Raw genomic sequence first — 15,034 nt, 5'->3', positions numbered from 1 at the left:
GGAGGGAGGGACAGCCCTGCTGAGCAGTCTGACTGCACCCATCCTCCTAGGGCTTACCAGCAGCGATGGGGGTGGGCTGTGGGAAGTGCACTGCAGGAGAGATCTTTGCTCCATGTAGTTGTAGAGCCATGGATAGGGTTTGTGAGTGTCCTGCAAAAAGATTGGGCAAACCAATTTTCCCTAACTTGAAGAGTGGTTGCCTTTTTCCAGCACTTCTCTTCTGGAGGATGCACTGGGAGAGGCAACATTCTGTGGCCATGGCAGAGAGGGCACTGAGCTTTTGCTTTGGAGCTGTCAGTGGCAGCTTGTTAGGGCTGAGGAGATGGTCCCAAGGCTGGGCTGTCTGTGCCATTCCAGAGGGGCTGGAGCCTCTTGCTCCTGCCTTTCTGAACACAGATCCATAATGATAGGGAGAGGGTTTTCAGCATTTCAGCTGTGACATATGGGTGAGGACCATCACAGGATCAGCCAGCAGCAGCTGTGCAACTTGTCCAGGTTATAAAAATCAGTAAAGGTGTGAAATCTCAAGGGCAAACTGTCAGAAGGGATTGCAGGTAGCAAAGCATAATTGTGATCATTGTTTTTATTTGTATGAAACAAGGACTGTCCATTTGCATTTTTGTACCTTCTACAGTCTTCAAAGATAATAATGTGGAAAACATTAACAGCCCTTTTTCCACCTGCCACAGCAGCAGGTACAGCTGCCATCCCACAGGGACCCTCAGGTTATGGCTTGCAGCCCAGGGGCTGGAGCACCCAGATAAATGACAGAAAGGGAGGAAATTATAAGGGAGAGAGCCCAGAGCCACTGAGTAAAGAAGTTGTCTGGAACTGCTGTGTTGGTGTGGGAGATGAGCTGCACCTCTCTGGTTTGAGCTGCACCTCTTCCATCAGAGGGAGACTGGAAAGCTTTGGTGCCACTTTGCAGGTCGGTGCTAATGAGGAGGCTTGCTCCTCATCACAGCACTAATGAGAGATTAGAGCTCCACTGCAGCCTTGAAACCAGAATCAAGCTGTATCAAAGCACCAGTCCGAATTAAGAGCCTTTCCCAGTGGCTGGTATTTTACAGCCCAGTGGCCAATTTCTAAGTCATAGAGGCCAATTATTTCCGAAGCCTTTGGTGTGCAGCTAATGAAGGATTGGAAGGGCCCTTCTAAGTGTTTATAAGCCCTGTAGGCGGCAGAGATGTAATGGAAGTGGCAGGCACAATTAGCCATCCATAATTCCTCCTAGCAGCTGATTAAAGTCTCTTTATCCGTCTTACCAAGATCAGAAGGGCACATGTTTGGGAAATCAAAAATGCATTAGGGGCTGTCGGCCAAGGCCAAAGCCTGTGTGCTGAGCCCTGGGGCAGTGGCATGTGGCAGGAGTGGCACAGAGCTGCTGTGTGTCCCCCGTGTGGGGAATGGGCACCTCATTCCTGTGGGGTGCAACCTTCTCCGTGCAGGTCCTCTGCAGCATCAGTCACCCCATCCTGTTATCCTGGCATCCCCTTTGCCTGTGTGCAGCGGGACGGGATCCTCTCCAGAGTGTCCCAGTGCAGGAAAGCACCAGTGGGCTTTTAGGTGTTTGGGAGACACGCAGGGGTGCTGGCCTCATCCTGCACCCAGCGAGTTGTGAGGGGTGTGAGCTGCAGCTGCCTTCCTTCACCCTTCCCGGGGCACTCCCTAATGCCCTTTGGTGGCAGTTTCATGCCTGGGTGAACAGAGCGGGATGAGGGTGGCCTCAGTCCGCCCAGCCCTGTGGTGATGATTTCGGGGGTAGTGAGAGCACGAGTCCCGGGCGGCTGTGCTCCGTCGGAGCGCTCTGAGGGCCGGGCTGTGAGGGGACGGGGCTGTCCGCGGCTGAGCTCCTGCCAGGGCCTCCCCCGCCGCCTCCCGGCGCCCCCTCCCCAGCCCCGCGGGGGCGGGGGGTCCGCGCAGCCCCGCGCTGCCCGCGCCGCCCCCGGGGGCCCTGCGGAGGGGCCGCGCTCGGGCCACAGCCCTGCCGCGATGGAGCGGGCGGCGGGCGAGGGCCGGCCCCTGCTGCCGGCGGCGGGGCGCTCCGCCGGGCTCTCCTCGCCCGGGCTCTCCTCCGCCGGCGCCGTCTTCATCCTGCTCAAGTCTGCGCTGGGCGCGGGGCTGCTGAGCTTCCCCTGGGCCTTCGGCAGGGCCGGCGGGGCCGTTCCCGCCCTCCTGGTGGAGCTGGTAAGGGGGACGCGGGGGCAGGGGCTGCGGCAGCCCCAGCGGGAGCCGAGGGGCGCCGCTCCGGGGAGGGAGCGGAGGGAGGGGACGCACCTGCCCTGGTGCTCGGGGAGCTGCGGGCACCCCCTCGGTGCGGCACCCCCGTCCCGACCCCCGCCGCATCCTTAGGGTGGTGTTGCGGTGCCACCTGAGGGATGCTCTCTGCAGCTGAAGCCACACTTGTAGCTGGCTTGTAGCTGAATTCAAAGTAAGTGGGTGTCTGCTCCTGTACATGCCCCAAAACCCCAAATCTAAACCCGAAGTACCACCGTGTCTCCATCTTTTGCTGACCTTTGTTACCCAGGCCCACAAAGTGATCTGGCCGGTGACCTGGTCCCTGGCCGTGGGCCTGCTGTGTCCTGCCCTGCTCTGGGGGTGATGGAGGGGATGTGGCGCTCCTTGCTGGCTCTGTCCCCGCAGGGCTCGCTGGTGTTCCTGGTGAGCGGGCTGGCCGTGCTGGGCTATGCCGCGGCCCTCAGCGCCCAGCCCACCTACCAGGGCGTGGTGCGGGCCGTGTGCGGGGCGGCCGTGGGGAAGCTCTGCGAGGTCTGCTTCCTCCTCAACCTCTTCATGATCTCCGTGGCACTCCTCAGGGTGGTGGGTGACCAGCTGGAGAAACGTGAGTTGTTTCCCTTCCCTGTGTTTGGGGCTTGCTTGGGGAGTGAGGGGAAGGTGGCTCCACGTGGGCTGGGGTCACCCCCACGGTTTTCCTGGAAATTCTAAAGATATGGGGCTCCCTGGTTCTGCCATGGTGTGATGCTCCCGACCTCCTTGGGCCATCTTTCAGGGTGCAGCTGACCCCCCCGCTGCCCCCCACAGTGTGTGACTCCCTGTACCCCAACGGGACACTGAGCGGGGCCCCTCAGCTGCCCCCCTGGTACGTGGACCAGCGCTTCACCCTCTCAGCTCTCTGTGTCCTCGTCATCTTCCCACTCTCTGTCCCCAGGGAGATCGGCTTCCAGAAGTACTCCAGGTACCACCTGCGCTATCCCTGTGGTGGCCCGCCCCTAGGCACCCTCAGGTTACCTCCTCCCAGGAACCTGTGGGAACCCCCCTCCTCCCTTCCTCCTGGCTGTGTGCTGATGCTCTCCCATGCCCTGACAGCATCCTGGGCACGCTGGCTGCCTGCTACCTCACTCTGGTCGTCATCCTGAAATACTACCTGCAGGCAGAGAGCCTGCGTTTGACTGAGCCACCCCAGCCCTCCAGGTAGGAGGGTCGGCCTCATGTCCCTCCTGCCCTGAGCTCCATGGCTTGAGCAGTGACATGGGGGCAGGGGTGGAGGTGGGGCAGGAATGGCACTGGGCCCTATGTGGGGTGGGGGTGAGCTGGGGGCAACTCACAGTGGGTGGTAGCTCCCAGCCCCAGCTTTCACCACAGCAATACCCCTTTCTCCCAGAATCACTGGGAAAGAGATTCCCACAGGGTGCCATCCAGGCTGCCCAGTTTATGGCATGGTTTCTTCTCCATGAGAGCCTCATGCCTTTTGTTCTGTGCTTCCTCTCCACATGCCACAGGTCCTCGTCCTGGACGTCCATCTTCAGCGTCATTCCCACCATCTGCTTTGGCTTCCAGGTAGGTCATCCTGACTCCTCTGGCTGCAGCTGCTAGGGCAGTGCTGGCAGCCCCCCATGGCATCCCAGACCATAGGGATGCCAACCCTTGAAGGGCAGGTTGCAGGAAAGGGGACCTGTGGCTGTCACCAGAGGTGCTGTGGGGCAGGACGCAAGTGCTGGGAACGGGGCAGAGTGGGACAGGGCACCCATAGGTGGGAGAGAGGATGCTGGGGGTGGGGGCTGTCCCTGCATGGGGCCCCAGCACCATCCCCTTGCCTTGCAGTGCCACGAGGCATGTGTGGCCATCTACAGCGGCATGCGCAACCAGAGCTTCTCCCACTGGGTCACCGTCTCTGTGCTCTCCATGCTCATTTGCCTGCTCATCTACTCCCTCACTGGTAACCCCAGCACCAAACCCTTCACTTCTCCTTGCCCTGGGGTTCCCCTCTCCCCTTGGCTTATCCCTTCTCCTCAGAATTCCTCTGTCCTGCTCACTGCACAGCTGCCCACCCTCACTCCCTGTCAGCAGGGCTCTATGGCTACCTGACCTTCGGCGAGGCCGTGGCGTCCGACGTCCTGATGTCCTACCCAGGGAATGACCCGCTCGTCATCGTCGCCCGCCTGCTCTTTGGTGTCTCCATCGTCACCATTTACCCCATTGTGGTGCTGCTGGGCAGGTGAGGGGAGGGTGACAAGCTGGGTGTCCCCCGAGCCAGTGCAGCTCCCCTGGGTGCCATCAGCCCCTCAATCCTCCCTCCCAGGTCCGTGGTGAAGGACCTGTGGGCAGCCTCGAAGCGCGGGGCCGTGGCGGCGCCTGAGGCACACGAGCGGCGGGGCCGGGTGGCACTGACGGTCACCTGGATGGCTGCCACGCTGGGCATCGCCCTCTTTGTCCCCGACATCGGCAAAGTCATCGAGCTCATCGGGGGCATCAGCGCCTTCTTCATCTTCATCTTCCCAGGCAAGAGCAGGCACGGGGAGGGAGGAAAGCAGTGGGGGTACGCTGGTGCCAAGGGCGTTGCTGCAGGGGAAAGTGGCCTGTCCTGGCCCTGTTTTGGGGGTGCAGGGCTGTGCTTGGGGGGGACAGTGCTGTGACGAGTGCTGTGTGGGGCTGAGCTTCTGCACTGACAGCAGGGCTGTGCCTCGTGTGCCTGACTGGGACCCGCAGCCTCGGGCCACGCAAAAAGTGAGTGTCTGCGTGCTTGGTGGTGGGGGCAAGGAAAGGGACAGGGATAGGGTGTGGTGTCCCATGGGCTGTGGCCAGGGCAGTTCCCTGGGGGTCAGCCTGGTCAAGGTGGGAACCCTGCAAGGAGGGGAATTTGGGTGTGGTGGGAAGGGCTCTGGGAATGTCCCTGGATGCCAGGGCTGTGTCCACGCATCAAGGAGATGCCCAGGTACCAGAGTGACTTTAGGGGCAGAAGAACTGTGGGTTTTGGTGGCACTGGGGCGGGGTCAGGTTGGGAGTCAGAGGGGCAGGGTGCCCCAAGACAGGAGACCATCAGGTGTTCGGTGTCTGTTGTGCCAGGGCAGTGTGTCCCCATCACTGCTCCTGTCTGGAGGGGCTGGGGCACAGCAGCCCATGTCAAGGGGACCTGACATGGTGCTGGTGAGTTTGGGATAAGTGTGTGCTTTAGTGCGTCTGTGGTGCCCCTGGGGGAGCAGCAGAGTTTGAGGGAGGATGGAGGTTATGTGATGAGTGGAGGCAGCACTCCAGGACATTGGGGTCATGGTCAGGAGGGTGCTCTGGGGACCCATGAACACCTGGGGAGGGGTGAGGGTGTCCCAAAGGGTGCCAGAGTGCTGGAGGGGCCAAGGCACAAGGTCAGCAGGGCCACCCAGGTGGGTGACAAAGCTTGGAGAGGTTCCTTGGGGAGACCTGCCAGAGCATGAGCCCATCATGAGGAGAGGGGATGACATGAGCTGGGGCGATGGAGACTGCGAGGGGACAGTCCCAGCCTGCCCAGGACAGTCTGGGAAGGAGCACGGTGCTGAGGACCCTGCAGCAGAGCAGCAGCCAGGTCTGGGGTGAGTGCTGCATGCAGGGGCTTGGTCTGGGGCAAGGTGGGCTGTGTGCCCAGGGAGGAGGGAACAGGGAGGTGCAGACCCAGGGCTCTGGGGATTGGGGCTGGGGCTGGGGAGGGGACAGGGCTGGAAGCATGTGGGGACAGGATGGAGCTGGGGCTCTGTGGGAGTGGCTGTGTCCAAGGGTGGGGGGATGTGGGTCTGTGCTCCATCAGCAGGGCCACTGGGCACAGCAGAATTGGGAATGATTGCGTGGTGGCACCTGCTGGCTTTTTGACTGAGGTTTGTGTGTCATTGCAGTGGGCAGGGGCTGCCAGGCTCTTCTGCCATCGACTGGGAGCGGGGCAGAGGAGCAGGGCAGAGGAGGCTGAGCCTGCAGGGAGCTGCACAGGCACAGGAGCTGGGGTGCAGGGGTGGCCGTCACTGAGGCCAGCTCTACCCCGGCAGCCTCTGCTCGTGTCGCTGCAGGGCTGCTCTCATCGCCTGGGGCGTTCTCTCCGTGCTCGGCGGTGCCTTTGTCTGCGGGCAGAGCGCTGCCCTGGCCGTGCTGGGGCTGCTGCGCTGAGGGACCCCAGAGCCCCCTGTGACCCCACCGTGTCCCCACCGTGACCCCCCGGCGTCCTGCCCCGCACAGAGACCCCAACACAGCCACGCCGCTGGATCCCATGGCGGTTTTATTTGGCATCACCGTCCCCGTTGTACAGTGGCTAATAAAGACAGGAGAGGGAATTGGCAAAGGTCCTGTGCCACACACCCTGAGGGACCCCCACGCACGGCGGGCTGGGTGTGGGATTGGCACAGACGGACAGACACACAAAGTACAGACCCCAGGAGGGAGGGGAGGCAGCCACTCTCACGCCTACAAGGCACCAGCTGCAACTGTGCACATGCAAAGGAAACCCCTGGGGACCCCCCACAGCTGAAAAGGATTAAGGGGCACCTAGGGAGAAGGGAAACGCCCCTCTGCCACCACCCTGACTCCCCCCTGGGGCACGGGTCCCCATCCCTGCAGGCACACACACATACCAGGCACAGCCTCAACCCCCCAGCCTCCTCCCAGGACTTGCACAGACCCCCAACCTACTCCCTGCTTTCAGGGGGGGCTCCAGCCTCCCACCTCCCACTCCCATCCCTCCTTCCTAGGGCCTGCCTGCCTGCACCCGTTGCCCCCCTCCCTGCCTACCTATATCTGGGGATATCCCCCTCCCCAAACCCTGCCAGCCCCTCCCTGGCAGTCCTTCTTTCCCCTGAGACCACCCACACCAGGGAGAGGTGCACCAGGTGGTGGGGGGCTGAGGGAGGACTCTCTGGGGTGGGGGACACACACACATGGGAGTTTCCTTCACTGCAGCCAGGTCACACTGACACCTCCCCCAGGCATCGCAGAGGGGACAGGTAGGTGCTGGCAGGCCCCTGGCACTGACCGTCACTCTCGGCTCAGGGTGCACCAGGCAGCTGCAGGGGAACATCGCTGGGTCACACCTGCCCAGCCCCTGAACCCGCCCCAGCCCTGCCAGCTCAGCCCGTGCTGTCCTTCACACCATGCCCCCTGCCCACCCTTGCTCCCCAGCAACTGGAGAGGTTCTGGCTGTCCATGGGTCCCTGTCCCCCACCCCCTGGGGTGGCTGCCCTCCTACCTGGCACGGCCACGCTGGAGATGGCCTCGGGCTGGCTGAGCGTGTCCACCTTGACGTGCTGGAAGCCCTTGCAGGTGGCACTCTGCAGGTGCCTGTGCCCAGGTGGAAGAGAGTGGGTGACACCCAGTACCCCCAGAAACACCATCCCAGCCCCCCACAGCACCCAGCTCTGGCAGGGCTGGGTGCCTGCAATCCTGCTCATTTCCCCTTGTGCAGAGCACCCTGCCGTGGTTCAGGACATTGACCCCTCTCATCACCACATCCAAAGGCACTCCCAGCTGGGAGGTGTAGAGACCCACCCCAACCCCCTGTCCTGTTTACAGGGACAGCCCTAGGACGGACAGACAGCTCCTCAGTCCTGCTGTCAGACAGGGGACAGAGCTTGGGGCTCAGCTGCTCTAACAACCCTCCACACCCAAGCCTCCCAAAATGGGCTTGTTCATCCCCTCCCTACCTCTTCCAGTCCTCCTCGGTCTCCCAGAACTCATAGACGATGAAGGTGACCCCATCAGGCAGCTTCACTGCGGTGACACTGGCAGAAACAGGGAGAGGGGGTGAGCCCCCAACGTGAGCCATCCCCCACCCCACTCTGCAGCTACAGGTGTGCTCTTGGGTGGGCTATTGAGGGGAGACCCAGCCCCAGCAGCCCAGGTAGGGGCAGCCCCCCCACCATCCCAGCATTCCCCAGCCCATGCAAAAGCAGTGTTGGTGGCTGAGTGTGACTGCATCCCAAATCCTGGCTGCTTTCCTCAGTCCTTTGCTTGGTCCCCACTCCACCCCACCCCAAGCCCCATCTCCCCACCTCCCCAGCCCCCAAGAGGCAGCTGCTGCTGGTACCCACTGGAAGCAGTCCCGCTCCCCGGCCACGCTCTTCAGGTACTGCTTCAGGGAGCTGCAGAACTCGCTCAGGTGCTTGTGTGACACCGTCATCTCGTTCCTCACCAGGAGCAGGTACTGCAGGGCCCCCAAACGCAGCATATGAGACCACAGGAACACAGTGACCCCCCAGTGTGGCTCTGTGCTGCAGGGGCACCCCAGCACCCACGGGGTACACGGGCACACTCACCGTGCAGGCCGTGCTCTCGCTGTCCGACAGCCGCTGGTGCAGGTCAAACCACAGCGTCTGGGGAAAGGGCAGCAAGCAGCAGAGGGGGTGTGGATTGCCTGAGCCTGCTGTCCCTCCCTGCTTGGTGGCTTTCTGTCCCCACCATTTGCAATGACTGTGCCCCCTTTTTCCACAGGGAACGGGCTCCAAGAGCCACTTGCACCTCGTAGGAGCTGCTGGGGGGTCGCACGGTTGGGACAGATCTTTTGCTAAGCAGTCATATTTATAAAGCTTTCTTGTTTCATCCTCCCCAACACACCTCCAGTCAGGACCCTTCACAAAAGTTCCCTCTGCTCCCATTTCAGCCAACATCCCCAGCACCACATCCTCATCCCTGCTCCAAAACAGCTGGGGCAAGGTCCCTGAATTGTCCCTGGGATGGCAGGACAGCCACACACAGGGAAACGCTGGCCCTTACCTTGTCCTCCAGCTTGCCAATCAGCTTGGCCAGCCTGTTGATCTGCCCCTCCAGCCCCTCTGCCTTGGTGTCGGGGGAACCTGCACAGAGCCAGGAGACACTGATGGACTGAGGGGCACCTGCAGGGTGAGAGCCCTGTGCTGCTGCTGGGCCCTGAGTGCCCCAAGCCACGCCAGGCAGTCAGCACTTACCAGCCTGGAGGCTCTTTCCTTGCTCCCTGGGGACCATCCAGGTGCTGGGAGAGTAGCTGGGGACAGAATTGTCATACCAGGTGTCACTCAGGCCATGACCATCCTTGCTGGGATAGTGTCTGCAACCAGAGAGCACACAGGGGGTCAGGACAGCAGAGCTGGCACTCACAGAGTGGCATGAGCCAGCCTGGGCAGCCAGCACTGGACCCTCCTTTCTGGCAGCTCTGCCCGTGATGCCAGAGCCCTTGGAGGGGGTCAGAAACAAAGGAATGTCAGTGGGCTGCTTCCAGCAGCCATCACTTTCCTACTCATGGAACAGCACAGCCCTCCTGGCACCACCAGCAGCCTTCAGGGCCTTTTTCTGTCCTAGACAGACACCAGCAACATGGGGCATTCAGGCCCCTGTGCCCAGCCAGCTGCACCTTACTGGGGCTGGTTTTGCAGTCCAATGCCTTTGGTGGCTTTCAGACAGGAAAAGCTGCTGCCACCCAGACTGCCCATGAGCACAGGCTGTGCATCCCACCAACAGACTGCAGCTGCAGTTCTGGAGAATGGAAACACACCCACTGTATCATTTTCTCCAGCATGCTTTCTTTGTCTGAGTCTACAAAGCCCATTTGGCCTGGAGGTTGCTCATAGATTCAAAAAACTGTCCTGGAACACTTCCACAGATGGAGCATCCATAATCACCATCCAGCACCAGGTCCTTGGTGCTCCTCCCAGGACCTCATTTATTTGCAAGCCAGAGAACATGAGAGATCTGCCATCCTCACAAGGGTTTGCAGCTGCCATCCATGTGAGTGAGAGGGGAATGGGTTTGGGGAAGAATGACCCTCTCCTTTCTTCTCCACTAACAGGAATCCTGTGCCACAGAGGGAGAGGCTAAGCAGCTCAAAGGATTTCCAGTGTTTCCTTCCAGCAAGAGCAGTTCTGTGCCAGCTGACTGCTGACAGAGGTGCCTGGGAGCCCTGGCTCCTCTTTGTTAGTCAAGCAGCTCCCAGCTGGAGATAACGTGCTGAGTGCCCAATGGGCAGCACACCAGCCAGCATCTCCCTGCCCTCCTGTCCCTCCCCTGGCACCTGGCTCCTCCTAAGCACCATTGCTGGGCTCTCCTTCCCCAGATACCTTGTAAATCAGCCAGTGTGGGCTCCACCTTATATACAGGGACACAGTGTACAGGTCCCAAAGAACATCTCCAAGATAAGGAACAACAATAAAGGGTGCAGGAGCATCCCTTTGCTACAGGCTGTGCAATTATAACACTGCTGGTCCTGGATTATCCCCTGTCAATAGACAGGAAATTAGGCAAAAACAGGCAGAGATTTATTTTAATCAGAATTTAATGAGGTGCCTCCATCTTGGACCTCTGCCTTTGCACTTTGTTCTACAGCCCTTTATTTTCGTGCTTTTTAGGCCACCTCTTTGTCTTCATGCGGATGCAGGAGATAATTTTTTTGTGGGATTTGTTTTTCTTTTTAGCTATTATCTTCATGAGAAAATAACTACAATACTCCCCATTATGATCTGGGCCCACACATCAGCAAATAAAAGCCAGCATAGTCTTTCATGGGCTCTAATTGCTCCGCCTGATGTTGGGTTTGTTTCCTCTTCATTGTTTTGCAGGAGCTCCTACTTCTTTTTGTACAAGGTTTGCCACAAAACAAGGAGAAGAAAGGGATGTGAGATGATGAAACCCACAGCATTCCTGCTGGAAAAGCTGGTGAGATGGTGGCAGAGCTGCCCAGGTCTCGCTGTGTTCCACAGAGTCTGTCTTAGGAGGGAGTTGGGATTTTCCACTCTCCATGTGCCTCTCTGCCCACTCATGGCTTTGGGAAGCCAAAACATCCCCCTGCAAGCATTCCAAGGCCTCCTGGTTCGAAGGAACAGCAGGAGAAGGGTTGGTCTGACAAACACACAGGTTTCCATGGCAACCTGTCCTGGTTAGAGCTGGTGACAGTGACACTCTGGGGAGCTGTGTGACACTGACACCGAGGGGGCTGTGCTGAGGTTCTGCCTCTGCTGCTGCCGCTCCTCATAGCCTAGCCCTGGCAGCACTCGGGAAATCTTGAGACGGTCTCCTCTGTGCTGCCCAAGCTCAGTGGTGTGTGCTGGGCTGCTGGCATGGGGACAGCCCCTCACCAGACTGGGGGGACAGCACTGCCTGTCCTCAGTGCACAAGCACCTTTCCCTCTGGATTGTCACACCTGCTGAGTGCTCTGACAGGAGGGGCAGCATCCCTGGCATGGCAATCTGTCCCTGTGGGCTGTCCCCAGCCCACATCAGGCTGTGTTTTGCCCTGGGTGGGAGCAGTGATTTGCCCAGAGCTGCAGCCCTGTGCACCCAGTGCTGCCCAGCCAGGTTCTGCCCCTGGTTTGCATCCCCACACACAGTGCTCTTGTTAAGGGTGACCCTGAGGACTGCAGGAGGGGAAGGGACGGGCCAGGACAGAGCAGTGGAGAAAAGCCCCCAGAGTTCAGGAAGCCAGGAAGGGAGGCAAAGAGAAAGGCCCAGCTCCCCTTTGCTGCTGCACAATGTCTGCTGTGTTTCCCTCACCCCACAAAAGCATCCTCCTCCTCCTCCCCTCCCACCCTCCTGCACCAGAGGAGGGCAGGAGCGCTGCAGACCTGGAGGGGTTGGTTTGCTCATCGATGGCATCCACAGCACTCTCCACGGAGCTCAGCAGGGACTGGGTCTGGTTCGCCGTCTCCTTCAGCAGGAAGCGCGTCACGAACTGGTCCACATTGCTGCCGCTCTCGTACACCTGCAGGGACACACAGGGAGCGCCTGGTGAGTGCCAGGGCAGCACCTGCAGCACCACCAGGGTCCCTGGGCAGTGCAGCCCCTGGCCCCCTCCCATGTCACCACAATGTAAAGAGGTGTTACCCAAAGCCTGTAGTTTCTCTCTTTAGCATGATCTTACATTACTTTACTGTTGCCTTGCAGCCAGTGCATGTAGGTATGAAAAGTGTGTCCTGTGCTTTGGAGACCCCTGCTCAGAGAGTTCAGCACATTATACAGTGCCCTAGTCCACAACAGTATGGCCAACCCAGCACTCAAGTTAAAGGGGTTTGGAATGATTCACAGGGCTCAACATGTTGTTTGACTGACAGGAGCTCCCAGGGTAATACAAACTTTTTCAAGACTAAGAACACCTAAAAATATTTTAATAGAATAACAGATCTGCCTGAAGCACCCAGGGCCCCTTTCCCAGCACAGCCTTGCTGAGCCCTGCCCTGCTCCTCCACCTCCTGACAGTCACCAGCACAGATGGGACACTGGCACAACCAAAGGAACACTGGCACAGACTGTCCAACACTGACCAAACCAATCCAGCATGGGTTCAACACCACTCCAACCAGTTCAACACCAGCCCAACCAGACCAAGGCCAGCACTGACCTCCCCAGCTCTGGCTGAAGCCAACCACTCAGCATCAGAGCTGAAAACATTTGCAGTGAAACAAAGGGTCCCCAAACCCAGGCTCAACAGCACCACTTTTTCCCAGACTCTTTCCCACCCATCAATGCCTGCTGGGACAGCACATTGCCCAGGCAAAACCCTGCTGGGCACTCTGTCCCTGTGTGCTCACATCTCCCAGCATGGGAGTCCTCTGGAAGGAATGACTGAATTTTTGGAGCCATGAGACAGGGATGGATGTCCTGGCTCCCTGCATTCCATCAGCAGTGACCACACTCATGGGACTGGAGTGGTCCCGGCACCGCTGGTGATCTGAGCATGCAGCAGCACAACATGAGCACCCCAAGCTCCCCAAAGCAAATTATCCCAGTTTCATGGTGAAGTTATTAACAAGGGTTATTTCCATGGCAACTGGAGCAGCTCTGCGAGAACCCAGAGGGCCTTTATCGCTGCCTTTATCTCCTGTATTAAATCATAAAAGAAAAATGAGCTGATGGAAAAAACCCTTTGGGGAAACTGATCACAGAGATGATTCCTCGCCCTGGTTTGGAATGGGAGCATTAATTTCTTGACGGCTTCTTGAGCATCCAATTAGCAGCATTTAATGACTTCTGTCTGACATAAGAAAACCTGCTCACAGCCACAGTGTTTCTGGGGAAATGCACCACACAGTGATCCTCAGGAGAGGGTGATGCACAGGGAGGTGATGGTGATGCTGAAGCTGTGAGAGGATGCGTAGTTAAATGGTGGATTTTTTATTACCTAACCACAGCCTATAATCTTGGTTCAGCTTTAGGAAAAATCAAACAGGTTATTCCCACATTCATTTAAATCAGTTGAACTCCCTATATGCAGGATGGATGGATGGATGGATGGATGGATGGATGTTGGGTACAAAGCTATTCCAGCCAGTGCAGAGAAAATTGGGGTGTTCGTGAAGATCTGATGCTTTTTAACAGGCCAGTAAGCCACATAGATCTGAAATCAAAACAACAGGGATTTTATTTCTCCCACTTAACTAACTGGCCATTTGCCAGCCCAGCTGTGAGATTTGCTCTCAGGATCTGAATCAGAAATGCACATGCTTAGAGGTTTTTTAACAATCCCTCAGGTTTTCCTCCAGCACGTGTCTTCTTCAGGGCTGCAAAAACAAACCATTAAAAAGACCAACTATAAAAGGGATCCTTCCCATTGTCTTACTAAAACATTTGTCAGACTATCCTAGTGAGATTTAATGAGGTTTAGTCTTATTAATTCCACCCTGAAGAGTTATTTCCTCCTTGCTTAGCTTGAGAAATTAAAATATTTATGGAGATCATGTAATAATTGCTGCTCAATGAAGCTGCTTTGTGCCAGAAACTCTTGCACATCTCCAAGCCTGCTCTTTCCCATCCATCATTTCCAGACAAGCTCTTTGCTGAACTGCCTGGCCTTGACCTCTGCTGCAGCAAACAGGGGGGCCTGAGTGTTTGCAATGAACAGCAAGTGTGAAAACATCATTGAAACGATGGCCTTGAGATTTCTGTGATGATGGCTCTCAGGAGAGCCTCAGAAAGCTCAGGATCTGATAAAGCAGGAAATGAAACAGAGACATTCAAAAAGGGGAGAGGAGTGGGGAAAGGACAGCGCGCATTCTTGAGGAAATAATGGGGTTGGGTCTCTGGTCAGCTGGCTGAGGTCCAAACCCCAAATCCACCCTCCTCCTCCACACCACAGGCTTTTCATGTGTCTGTAAGGCACCTTCCCACACACCCTGGCAGCCAACACAGGGGCACAGTCTGCTCAAAGCCCCACCACAGCGCTTCCAGCTTTTGATTTCCACAGGAACCCACCCAAAATCGCCCAAATTCTGGCACAGATTAATGAAAACACCCCTGGGATGTGTTACTTGTGCAAAGCATAACTGGGATTTTCATGCTGTTGGGTGCTTGGATTTGCCAACCAGTGCCGAGTTTCCCTCACCAGACTCTCAAATGGATGCTTAAAAATGGGCTCTCATGGCCATGTCCTTGTGGGGAGCAAATACTGGGGAATGAGAGTTTTAATGTTGTTGAACATCTCAAAGCCTCTTTGCTGGCATTTTTAAAGGTCACTATTCAGCTCATTAAGACTTCAGGATGTAAAATATAGATTATTTTGCACCACCCACGAACTTGGAGACCCACTGTGACCTCCCCACACCTTCCCTTTGCCTCTCAGGGTTACAACCTGACCAACAAGGCTTCCCAGGGCTGGCTTCCAGCAAGACTGGCCAAATTGGCTGACAATTACCACGCCTGGGGACACTGGTGACTTCTCCAACTGTTAATGACCACAGTCCAAGCACACCCAGAGTGATGCTGTTTCAGTTGGAAACCAAAGGCAACTCTGTTTCACCCACACTTTTCCTCCAGTTAAAAAAGCAAAACCCGACAATAAACCTATTGCCATGCCATGTAACACCCATCAAGCCTCATCCAGGATGATG

The 15,034-nt window shown here is 57.7% G+C and overlaps 2 protein-coding genes across 2 annotated transcripts in view; one reads left to right on the top strand and one right to left on the bottom strand.

Annotated features, from left to right (window-relative positions):
* The first annotated feature begins 1,992 nt into the window (after nt 1–1,992).
* Nucleotides 1,993–6,366, top strand: SLC38A8 (solute carrier family 38 member 8). Its single transcript, XM_063168327.1, has 10 exons — nt 1,993–2,187; nt 2,644–2,842; nt 3,043–3,196; nt 3,328–3,432; nt 3,741–3,798; nt 4,063–4,177; nt 4,309–4,456; nt 4,541–4,740; nt 4,914–4,965; nt 6,270–6,366. Exons 1-10 carry the CDS (start codon nt 1,993–1,995, stop codon nt 6,364–6,366), a joined length of 1,323 nt encoding a protein of 440 aa, XP_063024397.1.
* A 91-nt stretch (nt 6,367–6,457) lies between these two features.
* The window catches only part of NECAB2 (N-terminal EF-hand calcium binding protein 2), a 70,435-nt gene continuing 61,858 nt past the window's right edge, over nt 6,458–15,034 (bottom strand). The window contains exons 6-13 of the mRNA XM_063167830.1: nt 11,777–11,913; nt 9,153–9,271; nt 8,962–9,041; nt 8,505–8,561; nt 8,280–8,392; nt 7,893–7,970; nt 7,439–7,530; nt 6,458–7,256 (exon numbers count right to left, since the gene is read on the bottom strand). Coding sequence (XP_063023900.1) covers nt 7,228–7,256; nt 7,439–7,530; nt 7,893–7,970; nt 8,280–8,392; nt 8,505–8,561; nt 8,962–9,041; nt 9,153–9,271; nt 11,777–11,913 — 705 coding nt within the window. The 3' untranslated portion in view covers nt 6,458–7,227. The remainder of the gene's footprint in view (nt 7,257–7,438; nt 7,531–7,892; nt 7,971–8,279; nt 8,393–8,504; nt 8,562–8,961; nt 9,042–9,152; nt 9,272–11,776; nt 11,914–15,034) is intronic.

This window comes from Melospiza melodia, chromosome 13 (genome assembly GCF_035770615.1).
Source record: "Melospiza melodia melodia isolate bMelMel2 chromosome 13, bMelMel2.pri, whole genome shotgun sequence".
NCBI lineage: Eukaryota > Metazoa > Chordata > Aves > Passeriformes > Passerellidae > Melospiza > Melospiza melodia.
This window is presented reverse-complemented; position numbering and strand designations above follow the sequence as displayed.